The sequence below is a fragment of the Eupeodes corollae genome, chromosome 3 (assembly GCF_945859685.1).
Source record: "Eupeodes corollae chromosome 3, idEupCoro1.1, whole genome shotgun sequence".
In the NCBI taxonomy this organism is placed as follows: domain Eukaryota; kingdom Metazoa; phylum Arthropoda; class Insecta; order Diptera; family Syrphidae; genus Eupeodes; species Eupeodes corollae.
The window spans coordinates 42,927,919-42,952,233 of record NC_079149.1 but is presented as its reverse complement, the minus strand read 5'-3'; the positions used below and the strand labels follow the sequence as shown (position 1 = coordinate 42,952,233).

At 32.1% G+C, this 24,315-nt stretch overlaps 1 protein-coding gene across 1 annotated transcript in view; it reads left to right on the top strand.

The window, feature by feature from the left end:
* The window catches only part of LOC129950440 (uncharacterized), a 100,635-nt gene extending 76,894 nt beyond the window's left edge, over window positions 1-23,741 (top strand). Inside the window, exon 2 of the mRNA XM_056062381.1 lies at window positions 23,505-23,741. Within this exon, the coding sequence (XP_055918356.1) occupies window positions 23,505-23,741 (237 nt within the window). The remainder of the gene's footprint in view (window positions 1-23,504) is intronic.
* Window positions 23,742-24,315: the final 574 nt, after the last annotated feature.

Genomic DNA, 24,315 nt, shown 5'->3' with positions numbered 1-24,315 from the left:
ATGTGTGATTGGACCTTACTTCTTCGAAAACAACGATGAAACCACTTTAAACGTCAATTCGATGAAACCACTTTAAACGTCAATTCGGAGCTTTACGGTCATATGATAGCCGCTGTTTTGCCTGCTATTGAAGAAAACATATTTGGTATTGTGGAGCTACACGAAAGACTGTGTTTATGCAGATAATAGTGTAACTTTTGAGCACTTAAAAACCAACACTCGTCAAGTTATGACTGAGATACCAAACAATGTGTGTCAAAAAGTGGTCGGAAATTACCTCAAAAGAATCGATAATTTTAGTGTTTCGCACATAATTTCAACGTTCAAACTTTATATTAACAAAAAATACCTTAATCAAAATATTTTATATGTTTTCATTCATTCATTGTTTTCTTTTACTTTTGCAACCGCAAAATGGATAACCCTCTCATTTAATGTTATCAAAAAAAATATTAATTAAAAACATCAAAATGCTCTACAATTGAGGTGGAACTTTGAATAAATATAAAATTTTGAATGTTTTAGACTTTAAATCAAATTTTTGCCCGAACCTTAATTCAATACCCGAATAAATCTTTTGTCTAAAGACTAAAAGCCAACAGGGGTTTTCAAATCTAATATAAATTTGGTCATTGGTTTATTTGTAGTCAAAAAGTATTGAAATAGATTATTGCATGAAAGGAGGGACATGGAGCGACTATTTTCTTGATTTTAAAGTTGATGTAGTGACATTATCGGATCATCTACCCACAACTATGAAATTACGAGTCGGTGGATGTGAGGAGGATGGCAGCAGTCGTTTACAATTGTTACCAAAATTAAAGTGGAATCCTAATTACCTAGCTTCCTATCAGAGTAGCCTCAATTCTTTATTGATGAATGTGGAATCCGAAATAACATCGATCACGAATTCCATAAGATCTGCATATCCAGCCTTTAGAACCAACCATAGGAAGACGTTGCCAATAGAACCTTGGTTTGATAGTCAGTGTATGCGTGCTAGACAGAGATCTTTTACGTGGCTGAAGACCCTTCGAGTTTACAATAATGAATACAGCAAAGATAAATACTTAGAAGCCAATAAGATATACAAAGACCTTTGTAAACAAAAACGAAACCAATATTTTATAGAAGAGTCTAAACACTGTAAGAATGCTACAGATTTTTGGAGTCTGGTAAAATTCTTGAATGGAAATAAGTTTAAGATTCACCGAAATCTAACATCGACTGCGCTCTATCAACATTTGCAAAGCGGCAGGCACCGACAGAATACCAGCTGAGTTTTATAAATAAGGAACATCGGAACTTATTGAAAAACTTTATATTTCATTTAACCAAATTCTGGAACATGGTATTATACCGCAAGAGTTTAAAGAGGCCTTAATTTTTCCGATTCACAAAAAAGGAAGTACACAAAATCCAGAGAACTACCGTGGGATAAGCTTTCTTAATGCATCATATAAAATATTTTCGTTAATTTTGCATCAACGACTCAATGAGTGGATAAACGAAAACGGGTTATTAAAAGAATTTTAAGCTGGTTTTAGGCCTGGTTACTCTACGATCGATCACATCTTTGTGCTAAAAAGTATCGCCGAAACTTTTCTTCAAAACGGGAAAAAACTGTACAGCTCTTTCGTAGATTTAAAAACAGCTTTTGACGCTGTGGATAGGCGAGCGCTTATCCACAAACTCTAAGCACTGGGGATGTCTTCAAAGTTTGGAAAAGTCTTACAAACAAAGGCAGCTGTTTGGAATGGAGAGGAATTTTCGGAATGGTTTCAAACGGAATCAGGTGTTCGACAGGGCTGTACGCTGAGCCCTCTTCTATTCGCACTTTTTAAAGAAGATTTAACAGATTATATTTCTGGAGGAGTTGAGTTTGCGGGGACCACTATAAAGGCTTTTTTCTACGCTGAGGACATAGTACTTCTATCAGCAGCACCACAAACGCTTCAGTTGATGATCAACCAACTAAAGGGTGATTTTTTTGAGGTTAGGATTTTCATGCATTAGTATTTGACAGATCACGCGGGATTTCAGACATGGTGTCAAAGAGAAAGATGCTCAGTATGCTTTGACATTTCATCATGAATAGACTTACTAACGAGCAACGCTTGCGAATTTTCAGTGAATGGGCCCTAGAAAAGTTGGCAGAAAATCCGCTTTTTTATCGACAAATTTTGTTCAGCGATGAGGCTCATTTCTGGTTGAATGGCTAAGTAAATAAGCAAAATTGCCGCATTAGGAGTGAAGAGCAACCAGAAGCCGTTAAAGAACTGCCCATGCATCCCGAAAAATGCACTGTTTGGTGTGGTTTGTACGCTGGTGGAATCATTGGACCGTATTTTTTCAAAGATGCTGTTGGACGCAACGTTACGGTGAATAGCGATCGCTATCGTTCAATGCTAACAAACTTTTTGTTGACAAAAATGGAAGAACTGAACTTGGTTGACATGTGGTTTCAACAAGATGGCGCTACATGCCACACAGCTCGCGATTCTATGGCCATTTTGAGGGAAAACTTCGGAGAACAAGGATCAAGGAATGGACCGGTAAGTTGGCCACCAAGATCATGCGATTTGACGCCTTTAGACTATTTTTTGTGGGGTTACGTCAAGTCTAAAGTCTACACAAATAAGCCAGCAACTATTCCAGCTTTGGAAGACAATTTTTCCGAAGAAATTCGGGCTATTCCGGCTGAAATGCTCGAAAAAGTTACCCAAAATTGGACTTTCCAAATGGACCACCTAAGACGCAGCCGCGGTCAACATTAAAATGAAATTATCTTCAAAAAGTAAATGTCATGGACCAATCTAACGTTTCAAATAAAGAATCGATGAGATTTTGCAAATTTTATGCGTTTTTTTTTTAAAAAAGTTCTCAAGCTCTTAAGAAATCACCGTTTATATATTTACGTGGAAACTCTAAGTGAACCTAACAAATCGAAAATACTGTTCTTCAGAAATGGAGGTGGAGGAAATAGTCAGAATGAAAGATGGTTCTTTAATTCAATTTCTATTGAGGTGGTAAAGGAGTTTAATTACCTAGGAGTATGTTTTACAAAAATATTAAGTATGGAAAAACATCTTAATGAAAAACTCTCTAAGGCCAAGAGTGCGATTGGAGCTGCATGGAAAAAGTGTTTTACCAACAAAAGTATTGCACATAGCTGTAAGTTTCGTGTATTTGAAGCAGTGTCGGAATCAGTACTATTTTATGCATCGCAAGTATGGGGTTACAAACAATACGGTTGAGTAGAAAAGTTGCTGAGATTTTTTATCAAAAGGATATTTCACCTGCCAACACACCAAAATACGTAGTTGCATTAGAAACTGGTATCTCACCACTCTTTATTCAGACGCTGAAAAGGCAGGTATACTATGTTATAAAAGTTCTACATATGAATAATGATAGACTTCAAAAGAAAGCAGCTTTGCACGTAATCAACCGAAGTCTCAGTTGGTATGAGGAATGGAAGGAGCTCGTGCAATGGTGTGGTATCGAACTGAACCTGCATGTTGGAAATCTCAATGAATGGAGGGGTAAACTGTACGAGTTTATTGCCTTCGTTGACGAGAAACTTAGGGATAAGTACATTGAAGATGCAGTCAGCTTTAACCACAGAGTAATCTACACTCAACTTTGTCATAATCTAGGCCCAAAAAACTACTTTAGAGATGAGAATTGTGTGGAAGAAATTTCAACGATGTTGAGACTGCGTGCTGAACTTCTTGAACTGAATTATATGCCACACAGAGAGGATCTCCCAATCTTATGTAGTTTGTGTAACCTCAGGGATAGAGAAGATGTTTATCATTTCCTAGGGAAATGTCCGGTTTTAATGGAAACTAGGCGATCCTTCTTCGGCTGCAACTTCTTAACTGAAGCAGAAATGAAAGCCTATCTAAATACAATGGAGGTGTATGTGACTGTTTATGTACTGCAAAATAGCACAAGCTTATCGAAACAGAATTCTCAATGAAATCCTTTGAAAAAATTTATATTAATACAATTTTTTGATAATTAAAAAGTTTAGACACATGTTATAGTAATTCAATTAAAATGTTAATCTGGCAGACGGCATTGCCATGCTACACTTGATTAGTTAATATTTATACTGTACATTATTTAAATTTGAAAATAAAATCACTTTACTTACTTATTGAAATTCCAGTTCTACTTATCTTAACATTCTTGATGTGCGACGAAGAAAAAAATCTCTGTACTTGAAAATTTATCTATAATTAAGATCAATAGTAAACTGGTGGGATGGAGATCCAACATTAAAGAAGCGTTGTCTTAGGGAGGGTATTGCAACTGCCTATTTCGTAAGGATGTTACTAATAAAAATAATATTAAACTACTATATCCAAGAAGTAAGCTTGTTTTCGTAGCTCCTGTACATATATTTGAGTTTTGTTTGAGTTTTGAACGAATTAAGGTTTTATTCTGTTTTTTATTTATTATTGCTTAAGCATTCAAAATATGTATTATGACTAAGAATTTCTTTAAAGGGCAAGATAAATAAAACAATCATTCAAAATCTACAAACTATTTAGCTTAGTTTTATACAGTTTAATATCCTGACAGATTTTTCCACTTTTATCTCATTAGATTCGACTTTTTAATACTATAAAATAGTTTAAAAAAGTATTCTAAGCACTTGTGATATTCACCTTAACTAAGGCGACAGAGTTCTCTATTTGAACAGCCTGTTGCCCTCTGCCAGCAGATCAAACTTCTCATTGCTTTACTGGATGATGACTAGTTTATATAAGTATAAAAAGGCATCACCATCACAACACCATACAGAAGGTCATTGTTTTGGTGGACTTGTGTCCTTGAAGCCATTTCCAGTTACCTACTATATATTTTATTTTGTTCCTACATATCGCTATCCTATGCACCCCTCTCCTGCTGCTGGTGCTGTTGATTCTGCTGGAATATGTAAGTCACGAAAGATGCACTTTTCACTGATTCCACATTTCCACAACCACATCCACTGTCGGTCTGTCGTTTTGCTAGCAGCGTCGTCGTCGTCTTCGTTGTCGTTAAATTTTTGTAAAAGATTGTTTGTTTATAGTTCCGATGTTGATGTTGATGATGATGATGATGGTTTGGTTCGTATAGATCGGATCGTTCGTTTATAAGGTTATATTATGTGAAAGACAGAAAATGTTTAGAGAAGAAGATCCATTAGGGCAAGTGAAGAATACAAAAAAAAAAGAAGAAGAATTATAATGCACCATGATTGTATACTCGTAAGTATAGTTTGAACGGATGTTTAGGCGTGAATCAGTCACGTTGAATAAATTATCCATCATGAGGTTAAAATACTCAATTGGTAAAACGTCTATAGATAACGTGTGGTGTATATGTGTTTTGTTTAAGGTTAAGGATAATTAAGGGAAAATTATTGTTTCTCAAAAAAAAAAAAAACATGTCTCATATTGGACTGATTGAAATAGTTAAGTTATGCATCAGGGGCTTAGCTCTGTAATCCGATTCGAAAGTACAAATTTTTTAAAAGTTATTTCCGATATTAATATCTATTCCATCATTGCTTAATTAAATCCAAAAAAAATTGGTTCTTATTCTTATACCATGACGAACTCGAACCAAAAGAAGTAAAGTAGCACGTGTGTTCACATGTTTATTAACAATTGAACTAATTTTAAAATTATTATTTTAATGAAATAAATTGTCACTAAAAACACAAATTTTAATTAAGTTTATTTTTTTGAAATCATCTTTCTATTCATCTCTAATTTTGCTTGTACACTGTTATTCGAATGCTGGAAGCAACGTAAATAGAGTTCTCTTGAAATTTGAATTTCAATTTTTGAATACAAGTGTACATATTTTAGAACGGAAATACCGATTAAGGTCCTAGGATACGATTGTAAGACCATATATCAGTTGACATCCATTGTTGCGTCTGTTTCCCAATATAACTCAAAACATATTGAACAAAAACTTAAACAACTAATCATTAATTTTTTTTTAAATGTTTACTAATTTACTACCTAATCCAAGAAAATGATTTTTTATTAAATTTAATTGTATTCTACATTTACTGTCTTGTACTTTAGGAGATTTCAATTTATGTGATATTCATTGGAACTATTCCGGAGATGATAAATACTTGATTGCTTATAATGTTAAAAATTATTTTGAAATTGTATTTGTTAATTCGATATTGCCTCTTAACTTAATTCAAGTAAATTGTTAAAGCAATTCTATGCAAAGATATCTGGATTTGCTCTTTTCGTATAATAACCTAGATTATGAAGTTAAAGAATCTTTATTTCCAATTGTAAACTATTTTATTCATCATAAAGCGATATGCTTAAGTTTAAGAATGTATAATAATGATGTTTCTAGTTCAATCAAACAATTCCGTTGTACGGATTTCAATTTTTTAAAAGGAGAATATGAAAACTTGAATGATTACTTTTTATCAAAGGGCTGGTCATTATAACTTTTTGAAACAAATTTGGATGATATTTATAAATATTTTTTAGAATGTTTATTTGATGGTTTTTGTCGATTTATTCCAAAAAGCAAAAATGGGTGGAATTCAAAATTGCCTTGGAGAGACAAAAGACTTCACAATTTCAGATGCGACGAGATTGAATACTCAATCAAAGATATCAAGAGACCCAAAATTATTTTGGGCTTTCATAAATACTAAGAAGTAGAACTGGGTTATTTTAATATTCTTCAGATTTAAATACAACGCTTCATTTTTTGGGCATGTTTATGGAGAAATTTAGGGCACCTTTTCTTGGCATTAGAAGACGTTAAGGAAGGGATTTGAAATGTTAATTCAAGTCTAACTCCAGCTCCGGATGGTATTCGATCCTATTTAATTATACAACTGTTTTTATTTAGTTTAACCAAAGTGAGTTTTTTTTAGATTACTGGAAGTTTTTGTTTATAAATCCCATTTTTCGATCAGGTCAAAAACATAAAATAAGAATTATCGTGCAATCACCAAACTTTCGCTATACTAAAGCTTTTTGAGGTGATTGAAAAAAACAAAATTTATTTTCATGTCAACATGGATGTGGATGGGCAACTAATTTGTCACTTTTTACTCAACATTTTTCAAATGCCTTGGAATCTGGTTTTAAGGTCGATGTAATTTATACTGATTTTCAGAAAGCGTTTGTATACCACTTCTTGTTCAAAAACTCAATAGATTCGGTTTTCATTCAACTTTTCTCAAGTGGATTTCAAGTTTTTTGGTTAATAGAAAACAAGTTGTGAAAATTTTGAACTCGCTGTCAACAAAACAATGTATTTTCCATCTGGTGTTCTACAAGGGAGCAATTTTGGTCCATTGTTGTTTTTGATTTTCATAAACGAATTACCATTATACTCGAATTTGACAAATGGTCTATTATTTGCGGATGATTTTAAAATATTTGCAACTGTTAAAAACATCAATGATTGTGTAAAAAATTAATATTTCAAACGTTATGTTATTGCTAAGGCGAATTCAATGTTGGGTTTTCTTAAAAGAAATTTTGCAGAATTTTCGAATCCATATGCAATAAAATCCGTCTATATGTCTCTATATGTACGTCCTCATTTGGAATATTTTTCAGTTGCTTGGGATCCTCATTATACAGTTTCAAAAAATCGTATTAAGAAAGTTAAACTTAAATGGAATTTAGACTCAATGCTTTGTAATTCTTAATTATGGGCTTTAATTTGTCTGAATTCTTTAGAAAATCGGCGCATTGTTAATTTTGTAATGTGTGTTCATGATATATTGCTCCGATTTACTTAATCTATTAAATTTGTATGTTCATCAAAGATATATGTATAAGATCAAGACAATTGTTTTATATAACATATCACAGATTTAATTATGGTTTAAATGAACCAATTTCAAGATGCATAAAATCATTTAATGAATTTGAATTATATTTAGATATAAGCCTAGAAAGGAATGTTATTAAGCAATATTTCAATGATAAATTAATTAAATGAAGTTAATAAATAAATAAATAATTGATATGAATTTAATTTCGACTAACAACTTTTTATATAAACTGTGATTTTTTAAGAGCTTGAGAACTTTAAAAAAAAACGCATAAAATTTGCAAAATCTTATCGATTCTTTATTTGAAACGTTAGATTGGTCCATGACATTTACTTTTTGAAGATAATTTCATTTAAATGTTGACCGCGGCTGCGTCTTAGGTGGTCCATTCGGAAAGTCCAATTTTGGGTAACTTTTTCGAGCATTTCGGCCGGAATAGCCCGAATTTCTTCGGAAATGTTGTCTTCCAAAGCTGGAATAGTTGCTGGCTTATTTGTGTAGACTTTAGACTTGACGTAGCCCCACAAAAAATAGTCTAAAGGCGTCAAATCGCATGATCTTGGTGGCCAACTTACCGGTCTATTCCTTGAGATGAATTGTTCTCCGAAGTTTTCCCTCAAAATGGCCATAGAATCGCGAGCTGTGTGGCATGTAGCGCCATCTTGTTGAAACCACATGTCAACCAAGTTCAGTTCTTCCATTTTTGGCAACAAAAAGTTAGTTAGCATTGAACGATAGCGATCGCCATTGACCGTAACGTTGCGTCCAACAGCATCTTTGAAAAAATACTGTCCAATGATTCCACCAGCGTACAAACCACACCAAACAGTGCATTTTTCGGAATGCATGGGCAGTTCTTGAACGGCTTCTGGTTGCTCTTCACTCCAAATGCGGCAATTTTGCTTATTTACGTAGCCATTCAACCAGAAATGAGCCTCATCGCTGAACAAAATTTGTCGATAAAAAAGCGGATTTTCTGCCAACTTTTCTAGGGCCCATTCACTGAAAATTCGACGTTGTGGCAGATCGTTCGGCTTCAGTTCTTGCACGAACTGTATTTTATACGGTTTTACACCAAGATCTTTGCGTAAAATCTTCCATGTGGTCGAATAACACAAACCCAATTGCTGCGACCGGCGACGAATCGACATTTCACGGTCTTCAGGAACACTCTCAGAAACAGACGCAATATTCTCTTCTGTACGCACTGTACGCATTCGTGTGGTTGGTTTAATGTCCAATAAAGTAAACTGAGTGCGAAACTTGTTCACAATCGCATTAATTGTTTGCTCACTTGGTCGATTATGTAGACCATAAATCGGACGTAAAGCGCGAAACACATTTCGAACCGAACACTGATTTTGGTAATAAAATTCAATGATTTGCAAGCGTTGCTCGTTAGTAAGTCTATTCATGATGAAATGTCAAAGCATACTGAGCATCTTTCTCTTTGACACCATGTCTGAAATCCCGCGTGATCTGTCAAATACTAATGCATGAAAATCCTAACCTCAAAAAAATCACCCTTTATATATATATAATAAAAATGAAAATTGATTATTTTTCAACTAGGAATTTAAAGAACACGATACTACCTTCAGAAAAAAATACACTACAAAAAATGTCAATTTTCAAATATAGTCAGGTTAAAAAAAATCTAACTGACCATTTTCTTACAAACTTTAAGCACTAATACAGAATATAATGCATCATCATTTTCAAAAAAAAAATCTTTATAAAAATAGAATGGTCTATGTCACAGGTTATTTATTGCCTATAAACAATAAAAGCAGATTTAAATAAATAGACTGATTTTTCAGAAAAACTTGAAAAAAACACTATTAATGTATCGATCAATATTGCAGAGAACAGCATTGAATCCGTAGTTTTGATTGTTCACTTAAAAAAAAATTACTTTGATAAACTCCAATTTAAATCCTAAAAAGTATTAAAGTTTTATGAATAAGTAAAACGGCCAAATAGCATTATTTCTTTCACTCAATTGGTTGTAAATTGATCATAACGCTCCGAATTGACGGTGACGGTAGTTCCATCAAGTTTTCGAATAGGTAAGGTCTAAGCAGACCGTACCAAAAAACGCACCAAATAGTGACTTTTTGTAGATGTAATGTCCTCAGAACCCTAAATACGACAATTTTGTTTATTAACGTGCATATCGCGTAAATGCGCTTCATCGACGAAGAAAATGTTGTTCAAAAAATTGCCGTCCACCGCCTATTGGTCAAGCACCCATTCGACGTTTCTGCGACGTTGTGAATGGTCAGCTGGCTTCAGTTGTTGTGTGAACTGGACTTTAAATGGATGTAGATGTAGATCCTTATTCCTCAAAACGAACGAGGAAACGACACATTCGGGTCTTCGGCAACACTTGCAACAGCGATATTTTGTACAGGTCTTAAAATATCTCCGAGTTGGACGATTATGTAAACCATAATCTCCTCCTAAAGCCCGATATGTGGCAGTGGCCAATTTTCGTAGTAGGTATTAACAATTTTTATGTGTTGTGCGATAGTTAAGAAATCCATTTTCGTAAATTTCAGAATTTAAACTGAAAATAAAATGTTTTAGCGACTAAGTTTCACAGATGTCGAATTTCAGCCATATACTATTGAAACCGCCAAATGGATAACCCTTTATAGTGACGTTATTAACTTCCCATAGGAAATTATTGTAATGGGCCCCATTTGTCTAATTGAAAATTTTGAAATTTCTCGATGTCTCAAGGTTCCTATCCGTTACTTTCACGACATTTTTTCGTCGTTCATAGCGCAAAAACCAAAAGAGATATCGACTTAAAATAATTTTTTTTATAAGATAATAAGGCAAAAAGATTCGGAAAGGGCTCTCAATAAAATTATGTAGGTGGTTTTTCTTACCATAGTAGGTTAAAAAAGTGTTAGCTCGAAAATTTTACGAATAAAAATTGATTTCATCTCCAAAACTATTTTGTGCAACAAAAAATAACGTTTATAAAACCTCGTAACATTTTGAAAAAGACGAAATTGACATTTTTTTTGTTATATTTTTTTATAAAAAAAAAACATTACCTAGAGTTGGTAAAAATTTACTTTCCACTCAAATATCTTTCAACACCTTGAAATATTGGCTTTAAACTACTTTTATCTTTAAAAAAAATATTGTTTTCAACATACAGTAAAATTTTGAGCAAAATCTAATTGAGAGTTTTTTTTACAAAAAATAAAAACCTAAAAAAAACAATACTTAAACTTGGTAAAAATTTACTTTCGACTACAATAGATTTCTAAAAATTAAAAATATTGTTTTCAAACTTTTTTTTATTTTACAGAAAATATTTTTTTCGATATTCAGTAGTTTTTTTTATAAAATCCAATAGTCCTTTTATTTATAAGAAAATAAAATCTTCAAAAAATAAAAATGCTACTAAAATTGGTGAAAATTGGGTTTCGACTAAAAATCTATTTAACAAAACTAGATTTTCAAACTAAACTATTTCTTTATATGAAAAATATTGTTGGTAATTTTGAAATTTTTGAGAATAATTCAACTAACAACTGTTTTAACTTAACACGAAAATCTGCAAACTTTTAAGCAAGACAAATCTATAGACGGGATGAGAAGTTATCAGTGTGTTTCGTATCTCAGCCATTTTTTTATATTAATGTTTGGTTAAGGAATTAATTTTTAAACACTTTTACAAGAAAGATTTTTTTAATTCCTACTCAATATTATTTTTTTTTTTAAACAAAAAGGTCAATGAAAAAGCCTTTAACAAATCATAATTTTAGTTTCTGTAGGTTCTACTTACATAATAATGTGATATGTCTTTTATAAAAATATATTTTTTCGTTTGTTTTTTGTATTTCCAATTATAATTTATTGCTTCTGAACCTCTTGTCATAGGACCACAACACAGTCAAGTCATTTATAGAAAATTTCATAAACATGTTACGGCTTTCGAGTACTGATAACTCAATCTCTCTCCCATAAGTTACACCATAAATTAAAACAAAATTTCACAGGTCATTACACTCGTAAATAATAATCGCCCGAGAATGTTTCTATAGAAAACAAATTAAACAGAAAGAGAAAGAAAATAAAATAAAAATTAGTCAACGTCCATCATTATGCATTATGCAGAAACTGTATATTGTGCTCCCAATTAGCCAGGGCCAATGTTCCCTTATCAGTTGACAAATTTTTGTGTGTTCCAAAACAAATGGGAAACAAGAAAGTAGGTATTTGGTATAAAGAATTTTACTATACATTGAGTTTACGTAATAAATACGCCCCATCGCCCGTGCGTCCACGACGCGACGACCGACGACGCTCGTCGAAAGCCAAAGGTTAATGAACATAAATAATGATCGGGCGGCGATATCGGGAATTGGGAATTGGGATTACCGCTCGCACTGATTGTCTTTTCCTATCGGAGGCAAACAAAATATCTAGAAGTCCAATTTGTCCAGAATGTGACCTGAAATGTGAGCTTTCAAGACGTCAAGTTTAGGGCAGGGGGCAGATGGATGTGGAATAGAACCCATGCGATCGTTTGTTGTGGACGACGTGTTTTTTATGGGCCCTGGGCGTTATTAGTTTCGGTAATTTGATGTCTAACAGGAATCCATCGAGCTTCCCTATGACGGAGTATCTATGAGTAGAGTATTGGAACTAGAAGATAAGTGTTTTATTACAGCTCCGCATGTGCGTTAATTACTGTGGCCCGATACACGAAATACGGAACTGTCTAACTTTTGAATAATCGATTGTGTCATTTTGAGATACCATAACGACGACGACGATTCCGCCCGACGACGACGATGCATTTATATGATGAAGTGAAGGGCATAATCATCCAAAAGCGGAAGGCAATACTTGGGAATTGGTTTTTCGTTTTATTACTATAAAAAAAAGACTTTAGAATTGATGGGGCTGCTGTTGCACTTTAACTTGGGTTTACAAATTTATATGTTTGACTGTACTGCGTGACGAATTGATAGTAGCTGAATATTAGATGAGATGCGTATGCGTATGCGTTTACGTTATACCTTACCTACATTCATACTTCCTTTGTTATATTCAGAGAGTCACAAGAAAACGCATAGCGATAAAACAAATAGACACTTGACCATAAAAATACCATAAACATTTTTATAATTGCCATATACAAGTTGTAAAAAATTATCAGTTCTAGTAAAAATAATTGATGCACGCGCTTGGTTTTTGTCTTCTTTGTTGTAAAGGTATAGATTTTGATTTGAAAAATACTGTTTTCTTTTTTTTAATAGGTTGAATGCATCAGTTTTATTGTTCTATACGAAAAATTAACGACTTAGAACTAATAAAGTTTTTGTTGTTTTGGATTCATGGGGTTCAATGAAATTATAAATCTGAAACTGATAAAAGTTCCAGTGACGTTTATAACCAATTTGAAATACAAGATCGAAGGAAGACCAAATTTTTGTTTAGAATTATGCATGAGTAATACTGTACTATACGTCATTTGAGTAAACATTTTTAAAATGTCATGCTGCATGGATGAGAGGAAGCATCTCATAAATGTTTATTGTCAAAGTATATTCGGCAGTTTTTTTTCCAATGGTTAAGTTTTCCGAAATAAAGAAAAAATACGTTTTTTAATTTAAAATTTTAAAAACTTAATATACAAACTTTTAATTGTAAAAATTGCAAGGAATAAGAACAACATTTTTCATTTCTTCAAAAAAGAATTTAGATGAGTATTGATTCACGGTTTCTACGGGAAAAGGAAGCCGTATAGAAATAACACATATGAAACAGCTGTTCAAAATAATGGGGAATAAACCAACTTTTTTTTAAAAAATATGTAGACCATTATATGACAGAAAATAGGGACATATTTTGTTAATTTTTAAGTAAACTGTGAATTTTCGATTTGGATCTTTAATTTTACCCGCGGTAGTGCCCGTAGCATGATGGTTAGTGCGTTGGACTGTGATTTTGGGTTTGCTCCCTGCCTGTACCATCTAAAGTGCCTTCTAAAGTTTTTTTTTAACAGGTACTACCCCTTACGAGGAATTGACAAATGCTCCAAGAGTAGTTTATGTCACTTTATGAAAATGTTTAGGGGAAACACTAGATTGAGTTAAAACTTGAAATTAATGTTGTTAGCAGATTCAGAGATTCGTTTTAGGAGGGATGTCACGACAGAGCTGTTGGGTTCAACCGCTGCCTGTGCCACCTTTATTTAAAAAAAAAAAACGTTTTTACGGGTACTGCCTCTTGCGAGGAATTGACAAATCCTCCAAGAGTAATTCTTGTAATGAAAAGTGCTTTCTCAAATTAATCGTTTGGAATGGGCTTAAAAACTGTAGGTCCCCTCTATCCATGACAATATTACTCGCACACAGGAATGGTTGAGTATTGTAAGTCACAAGGCCCTAGTTCTCAACGGACTATTGCGCTACTTAATTTTTTTTATTTGTTTCATGTATTTGCAATTTTACATAAGCATCCAAAAAAAAAACTGTTAAAAACAGAGTGTGAAATCAATATGAAGTCAGGTTTGACATAAAATAAAAAAAACATGACTATAGATCAAACAAAACTTTGCTCCTGTGTTTTAAGAGTCTCTTAGTAAACTTAAATTTTAAGATTTAAAAAAATACCTACAAAATAAGATTGTTTTCAAAAACATAAATGCCATTTGATTTTTCAAAAAACCTTTATTTTACACATTTATTTCTGACAATCGTTAGACGTTTTTTTGTTAACTTATTATTTTTATTAAAAAATATTTTTGTTCTTCAGTTATTTGGAATACATTAATTTACATTTAATATTTTATTTTAAAAAGAAAATGTGGACCCGTTTTTGAGATCCCAACATTAATATTTTTTTAAATCCAAACAAAATTTACATATAGCATCAAATATTATTTAGACAATAAGAGTTCTTGTCCATACAAATAATTATTTAATTTGGTTAATCAAAAAAATTTAAAACAAAATAAAGGTTCTATGAAGGGTCTGGAAAATTAAAAAAATATTTTTTATTAAAAAAGCGAAGTTAAGAATAATAAATTCAGAGAAAATTAAGTAAGAATCTATTACGATTTTAAAAAATTCCGAATTTTCGATTTTTAACAATAAAAAAAATGAAAAACGACTAATCCAAATCTGCTTACAACTTAATCTACTAGTTTTACCTAAGAAAAAGTTGTCAGAGTGGAAAAATTTAAGTTTTTTTTATAACAATTAAGAACAAACAAATAATGCTTAAGGGATTAACAACTAGAAAATTATTTAGAAAATATATTTAAAAAGAGTTTCGAATGCGACCCATCCCGACTGTCTATTTTCTTACCTAAGAGTTGTAGATTTTCGAGTTGGGTTAAAAAAGTTGTTATTCTAAAATTTTAAAATTACCAACAATATTTCATATAAAGAAATAGTAAGTTTGAAAATCTAGTTTTAGTCGAAAAAAATGCTAACCAATTTTAGTAGCATTTCTAAATTTTTTACAAATTCTATGAATAAAATTAATTTGAGAGATATCAAGAACCAAACACCAATTTTTACCAAATTTGCGCACTATTTTCTTAGATTTAATTTTTGTATGTAAAAACGGACTCTTGGATTCTTATAAAAAACATTACTGAATGTCGAAGACGATATTTTCTGTGAAATAAAAAGATTTTGTAGACAATATTTTAAATTTTCAAAAGCTTTTTGAGAGGTTAGTAAATTTTTACCAAGTCTTAGCATTGGTTTTTGATTTGATTTTAAGATTTTCGTCAAAATTTTACTGATTGTTGACAACAATATTTTTTGAAAGATAAAAGTAAATTAAAGCCAATATCTCAAAGTTTTGAAAATATATTCGAGTCGAAAATCAATTTTTACCAACTTTTGTTAATTTTTTTGTTAAGATTTTAATTTTTTTGTAAAAAAGGTGCCAATTTGATTTTTCTCAAAATATTAGAGAATGTTGAAAACAATATTTTTTAAACATAAAAGAAGTTAAATTTAATATTTCAACGGTTTGAAAAGATATTTGAGTCGAAACCAATTGTAACCAACTTCTATTATTATTTATTTTTGTTTAGATTCTTATTTTTTGTAAAAACAACTGTCGATTCGATGTTTACCTAAATGTTTGCAAATTTTGAAAACAATGTTTTTAAAAGATGAAAGTAGTTTAAAGCTAATATCTTAAAGTGCAAAAAAACAATTATTACCAACTTTGAGTAAGGTTTTTATTTTGTGTAAAAAAAAAACTATCAATTAGATTTTTATCAAAATTTTATCGGATGTTAAAAACATTATTTTTCGTTGCACAAAATTAATTTGAGATGAAATCGGTTTTATTCGTAAATTTTTCGAGGTGACAATTTTTTTTCAGTTTTTTTGATTTATAAAAAAACATTTATTGGATTTTTTCCAAAAGTATACTCGTTTCGTAGCACGTTAAAATTTAAAAAACAAAATCTAATTCAAGGCTTTAGCGTCATTGGTTCGTGAGATATTTAGGGTTAACCAAAATTGTCACCTTTTTTTAAACTGCTATGGTAAAAAAACTAGCCACGTTATTTTCTTGAAAGCTATTCCTGCATCTTTCTGCATTATTATCTGTATAACAAAATTTATTTTAAGTCGATGTCTTTTTCTGGTTTTTGAGCTATGGACGCACGCACGCACAGGCATCTCTCTTAAAATCTTTTATTTCGACTCTGGGGACCTTGAAACAAGAAATTTCAAAATTTTCAATTTGAAAAATTAGACCTATTACAATAACTTCCTATGGGAAGTTAAAAAGACTTCTTTAATATTTGTTCTCTATACTTCTGTATAAGAACATTACTGGAACCCATGCTTTTGCCTCTAACTCCAAATCGTTGGCTCTTATAAACAGCTGAAAGCACTGAATGTCATGTTTCAATTTTTTAATTTAGTAGGAAGTTTTTTTTTCATGAGTGTAAGCTTGGAAAATAGGCTCTGCGCACATGCACTGCGGAAAAGTCAATAATACAAATTTGAATATATTCGGATACGTCAATTCATTTAAGTGGTTTTTTAAGTTTCCCATTTTGCACCAAAGTTGTTCTATATTTTTAATTTTGAAAATACTCTCAAAATCAGAATTATGTGCTTTTAACTTTTAGGCCTTAAACTTTTCTATACATTATTATGGATTATAAATAATTAAAATTTGAAATTTTAAAACCAAATCGAAATAACTCAATTCATTTACCAATTTTATAAATTCTGGGTCCCAGAAACGTAACAAATATTATTTGTATCACTAATATTAATCCTAGCTGTGATTTGGTCACATATTACTTAATAATATTTTTAAATTATTGTTTCAATCAAAAGAACTTCTTGTTCTTTCATTTTTATAGTTTAAATGCTCATTTCAGTGTCGTGTCTGTTATAAATATCAAGTTTATTTTTTATTTAGTTTCAGTCTTTTTGTTTATTTTATGTAATTTAACATTAAAAACAAATCTTTCTTAACAAAGTTTTCATATACCGATGATGAAAAATATCCCTTCCGAAAGAAACTAGGTATATAATTTGCAATTCTTCACTTTGGATCTTATTGTCAAAGTTGTTTGTTTTGCTTAAAATAGAGTCCAAAAAGTTGCCAGATTTATAAAAGGTTTAAAAATCGACTTATTTTTAAAAAGAGGTGTCCTAATGTTAATGTTAATGTGTCCCCAAAGGTAACCCTGACCAATACATTGATTTGTATATGACCCCTGGCTTATGCTTGATGGCTCGCCTTGCTGCATGACAAATGTAGACCCTTTTTAAGTTTCCAATTAAACGGTCCACGTTTTATATAAAAATTGGGGTTCCACAAACAACCGTCCTTGGACCCTTACTTTATTCTTCCGATAACTAATAATGAAAACTCAAATCATCTACAGCAGTCAATAAGATCTGAATTTAAAACTTTGAAACGAAAGCGAAAACTATTTTAAAACTAAATTCAGGCTTGAAATTGGCGTTTTGTAATAAAAACCATAAATCTTTGTAGTATCGGGACATATTTAGGGTAAGTTGCATTCAAAAATACAACCTTTTGCTCTTGTATTAAAAAGCTACAATATGATATGAAGGGTTTCATATGTAGTTTTTGAAACAAAAATATGAAGTTACTCTGAATTACTATGGGTTTCTGTAAAGTTATGTTAATTTAATTTGTTTCATAGGAAGCTTACAAACATTTTAAAAGTTTGTAGATCAAAACCATATATGAGTTATAAGTAGTTCCAAAAGTCTCAAACGATGTTTACATTGTCAAATTTGCACGAAGCCCGTATGTAAAACGTTTCTTTTTCGTGTGGAATATTTACTAATAAAAATGAATAAATTACGCAACACAACAGTCTATACAAAACCAGCACGTAGTGACTAAAAACTTTTACAAATTCCTGTGTGCGAGTAATATTAGAAATAGAGGGGACCCACAGCTCTTATGCCGAATCCAAACGGCTTATTTCAAAAAAGAAGTTTGGTGACAATAATTACTCTTGGAGTACCTGCTTTCGATGGTACATGCACGGATTGAACCCAAGACCTCCTCTGGAATGACAGCCCCACAAACTTACCATCACGCCGCTGTGGCACTACTATCTTAACGTTAGACAAAAATTTATAAAACTAGCCTACTTAACAATAACGTACAACTAACAACCCCATACGGATACACTAAATTAAACGACACATAATATTTAATACTCATGACTTTCGGCCCTCATTAAGTTCCATTTTTATTTATTTTTTATTTTATTGATCCTGCGCACTTACCATAACAATAAGGGTCGTTATAATTTTCTAGATATAATTCTCCATACTAATTTGGAAACATAGACCAAATAAGGGAAAGCCAATTTGAAAGATGCAACTTAAAAAAAAGTGGCCTTAAATCATCTGTTAAGGTTTGAAAATACTTTTTGGGAAAATCTTGAGTAATTAAAAGTCAATAGAAGATTAAAAAAGCTTTTAGTAATTGGATCAAGAATTTTTAGAAGTCTATTTATTTTTATAGTTAGATAGTTAGACAAACATTTATCGATAGCCAGCGCACAATTTTATAAAATCGTGATTTGCTATAGAACACTGCACATCACTTTGTAAATCATATTGATGTCGAAGATATAAAAAAGTCGTTAGTTTTACGATTTTGAAAATAAGGCAATTAACCTCTTATTTTTACTATACTATACTCCCGTTAGTTACTTCAATACGAACATGGTTGCCAAGAGTTATTGCAATTTTTAAAAGACAAAGTTTATGCAAAACGCTGTTTACACTTTGCAGACGACTCTTTTGACATCAGAAGTGAAAGTAAGACAAAAACAACATTTGTGGAAACGAAAATGGTTTATTTAAAACTTATAAACAAAAATATCTTTAAATGAATAGCCTCAAAATGGCATAATGTAAAACACCGACCAAGAGATAATTTTAATAAAATCCATTTGTCTGTTGTACGAGTACATTAACTATTAAAAGAATCGGAAACAAAACAGTGCCTTGCGGTATACCAAATTTTTTAAATGTTCTCACAGATAACAGTGACAGTAAAAAAAAATGGGAATCATAAGAATACCAGAAACTTCATTTTTCATAAGTTGACTAATTTGAATTACTAAGATTGATTTGGCAACTCTTGTGCAGCCTCCAAACTTTCATCTGCCACCTCTTCCATATTTCAGCTAGCTTCATTTCCACACCCCAGATAAAGTGATCTTGCAATCGCGTTGTAATAGTGCTACTTTAGATAATATGCATGATTCTAGTGTAGGCGATCGGAGACGCGTGCCTGGTTGAAAAGCCCATATACGCTAGCATTTTTTTTATCGGCCACATGCAACTACCGACGACAACATCAACCCAATGCAATGATTCTGAAATTGGGACGCGCCATTAAATTACATATACATATACCCACCATATAGTACGTATAAGTATATTTTACATTTTTAAAGTTTTATTGCGAACGTTTCATCTTGTGATTTATTTTTCGAATTCGCCTTTTTATATATACTTTGTCACATAAAGATACAGATGCAAGTAGGTACCCGTAGCGCTGCCTACCCGAACAGGAGGAGATGCGATGATGTCTTCCAGCTCCCATGTTGCTAGTGTCTTTCAGGAAAACATTAGGAATCACTTGACACAGTGAGCTGAGTTTCACCATGCCCGCCCCCATACAGTTCCACCAAACGTTACCGCCACCGTGCTGCCCCACGCGGCTGCCGCTCCTTACTGTTCATCGCCGTCGTTGTCGTCTTCGGTCGGTCGTCGATCGTTGCCTTGGACGTTCAGTGTTTTGTATAATGTCGCTGATTGAAAGCACATGGAGACATGGAGCCCCGAAACGAACATTAAGAGTATCTGGAATTGTTTCTAATCGCATTTACTATAATTTATTCCGGTGACACTATTCGCTTGAGAGACGTGGCGTAGTTGCGGCAGCACGCTCTTACAGTTGCTGATGTTCACCCCGCGTGTCACCGCACGTACCGTACATAGATCGCGTTCCCATTTCTGTTTAGGTTAAAGCTGAGGCTGGGGTTGGGGCTGGAGCTCAGGCTTAAGGGCAGGCGCAGTAAAAAGAGGAGTGCAAGTGCGATTTGTTGTAACGTTGCTCTATGGACCCAACAACTGCGAGGCGACGTAGCTTACACTCTGTGTGTACTGTGCCTCCTCTGATCTGATGATGTGTTTTATACTATGTAAGTTGCATCACCCTTAAGAGTTCAACTTGGCGAGCTCTCGAGATGAGATTTATTCAAATTGAACTGCCCTGGGTGCTGGGTGCGATCTGTTGGATCTTGGATCCCCCCCAAGGCAAGATGGGTGGGGGAGTATCTAAATCAATTTTATCTCCAAAATTAATTTAAACAGATCTCTCCTAACTTATGGCACCAACGACGTCGTCGTTGACGACGAGACGCTTCGAGGCATTGAGGCAAGGCACTAGGCAGGCAGGCAAGCTTGTGTGTCGACTGTCGCGCAATGTGAATGTGCTAGAGACACTTTTAAGTGCCCATATTTTTTCCTTTTAATTTACGAGTCCAATGCCCAATGGATATGCAATGAGTGAACGAACATTCGAATGAGGGATTATAATTGTGTTGTGTGCTTTTTCTCGAGTGCGCTAACGTTCCTGGGGATGCTTTAATTGGAAATTAGTGTGGAAACCTTTAACCCAGTTTTTCGTCTTTGCTTATTTGGAGCCACTTTAAATGTTGATAGAAACGCAATAAATTCGTGGGAGTTTGTTGGCCAAGGGATTTGGATGAACGATGAAGTAGGTATTAAGATGGAAAATTAGTTCAACATGTGGACGGAACGTATAGCACTCCTATATAAAGCAATAAAAAAGATTTGTTTAGAGAATAAAAATTATTACGAGTCAATTGAGTTTTACTTTTTGTATTCATTTTCATTTTAATAGCCAATGGGGATGATATTGATATGGAATGTTATAATTGAGTGGATTCTTTGAGAGTTATAACGTGTAATTGTGGAAACAAATGTTGACTGTGAATTGAATTAAATGGGCATCAGCTCAGAGGAGACAGAGGCTTTATTCATTATAACGTTAAAGTTTACTTAAAGTTGTTTATTGGATACGAAAGAATAATAAATTAAATTAATCTAAATTGAAACTTTTGTATTGTTGATCAAGGTGCTTTAATTTGTACGTCTTTTTAAATGTACATTTCAAGGCTTATTAAATGTCAAAAATAACAAATACTTAAATAAGACTGAAAAAATTTGAACAAGTGGGAAATGTCATCAGAAATCTGAAATGGAAGTTGGCCAAAAAATGCATCAAAAATTCTTCAGGAAAGATATTTACAAACATTATTTTCGAAAATCAAAAAAAAATTGAAGATTTAGAAAATTTATACAGCAGTAGGCAATTAATAGGAACGGAACAAAATTTACCGTCCTTCTTTCAGTAAAGCTACTTTTTTCAATCAATCATCGTTTAAGTCACTATTTTAAGGTATATCAATCTCAAAGAGTATTTGGACGAAAAAAAGTATTTGTTTCTTTTTCTGTAATTTAATATTAAAAAAAAAATAATTAAGGAAATCCGTCCACTGCTGCCGAGGATAGGTTTGTCAAAGTTACTAACAAAAATAGTCGGTTCGGATTTTGTTTCTTTTCCTCCTTAGTTATTTTTTAAACTGAATTATTTTTATCTTAGTTATTTTTCTACTTTGGTTATTTCTTAGCCTGGATTATTTTTTAATCTTAGTTGTTTTACCTGGGTTATTTTTTAATTTGATTGTGTTTTAACCATTGTTGTTCTTAAAAATTGGTTTATATTTTAACCGGTGTACTTTTTTAACTTGGGTTATTTTTAACCTTGGCTATTTTTTAGTTGCCTTGGTTATCTATTAACCTGGGTTATTGTTTAACAATATTTATATTTAAGCTTGAGTTATTTTATAGCCTAATATTTTATAATCTTGATTATTTCTTAACCTTGGTTAGTTTTTAAATTGAGTTATTTTTTTAACATGGAATATTTTGCAAGCCCTTTATTTATTTTACTTAGTTAATTTTTAACCTGTGTTTTCTTTCAACCTGAATTATTTTTTAACCTGAGTTATTTTATACCTTGATTATACAATATTTAACCCGTGATTATTTTATAACCCTGTTTTTTCTTTTTTAAATACGTATTAGTTTTTAACTTCTTAAATTTTTTAACCCGGGTTATTTTTTTTTTTTAATTTGCTTATTTTATAAACTTGGTTATTTTTAACCAGAGTTATTTTGTAACCTGGGTTACCTTTACCTTGATAATTTTTTCACTCGAGTTATTTTTTAACCTGGAATAATTTTTTAAATTTTGATATTTTTTAAGCCTTGGTTTTTTATCTGAGTTCTGTTTTATAATCTTCGTGATTTTTTCCAGTTTCTATTTTCTTGAGGAATTTTTTAACCTGGGATATTCTTCAACCTGTGTTAGTTTTTAGCCTTAGGTATTTTTTACCCTGAGTTCTTTTACAGCCTTGAATATTTTTTAACCTAAGTCATTTTTTTCTAACCTTGTTTATTTTTAACAAGCGTTATTTTTTAGTCTGTGTATTTTTTACTTGAGTTATTTAACTATCTTGATTATTCTTTAACTTTGGTTATTTTATAATCTTGGTGCTTTTATTACCTTGATTATTTTTTAATTTTGTGTTACTTCGGCTATTTTTTAAATTGTTTTATTTTTAAACTAGGCTTTTTTATAAACTAAATTATTTTCAGAAAGATTGAGAGCAGTCTGTTATTAAAAATATGAAATAACATAGATATATTTTTCGTTTTTTTTTGACACGAATTCTCAAAAGACCGTTAGTATCAAAAGAAGTGGTTGGGATGCAATTAACACTGATGACTGTCTATTGTTGCCTGTTAAAACTTGCACCCGATCACGTCAATTTTTATATATTTAAACTCATTTTCAAGATATTTGAATCATATTTAATGTATACATGCTTTATGTTTTGTGATAAAATAGTTTTTGTATTGCTTTTGTGTATATTTTTATGGGTGGTTTCTGTGCGAAGCCACTGGGATGTAACTAGTTATTTTTTTTGTTTTACGAAAACCTCATCAGGGCAAGAATTTCAACTTTTGATAAAATTTTTCATGAAAAGATTCCATCTGATCTCGATTCTGAAATCGGAGATGTTGATGGTGATGACCAAGCTGAGTGTATGTGTCTTGGTAATGAAAATGAAGAAGATTCTTCGAGCCTTGCGAATGTGTCTGAATCAGATTGGGATTCTGAGAATGAAGTTCTACTTAGTGAAATAGAAGCTAAGAAAATTAAGAATAATACTGTGTGGACTAAAAAAACAGATTCTGTAACTATAATATCAAGGATTTTGTAGCAGAGACTAGACCAAATATTTCGCGTGATCTGGAAACACTTGCTCAGATTTGTGTACAAATCTTTTCAGAAGAGCTTATTGACTAACTTGTTTTTTAAACTAACTTGTTTGCAGTACAAAAAGCTGGTATAGGCGTCTCATCTTTTACTCCGACGGATGGTGAAGAGATCGAAATTTTTATGGCAATAAATCTGTTCATGGGTATAAAAAAAAAACTGCCAAGCTGAAGCAAAGCCAGAATTTCGTGATCAGTATCTGAGTTCGATATTGAACACGAACAGATTTCTTTGGCTTCTGAGAAGCATTTACCTGAATGACAATACCAAACAGGCTTTAAAACCCTGTGAATGATCGATATACTGTAGCGAACTTATTTTCCTTGCTATGCGAAGCTTTAATCTCGGCACTTGTGTTGTCAAAGTCCTAACTGAAAAATTATTAGAAAAAGGGCACCATATGTTTTTTCACATTTCTTTTCAATTCTGTACATCTTGAAAAAGATTTGAAAAACCAAAACATTTATTCTTGAGGAAACGAAGGCTGTCCATATCTTAGGAAACTTTTTGGACCCTTC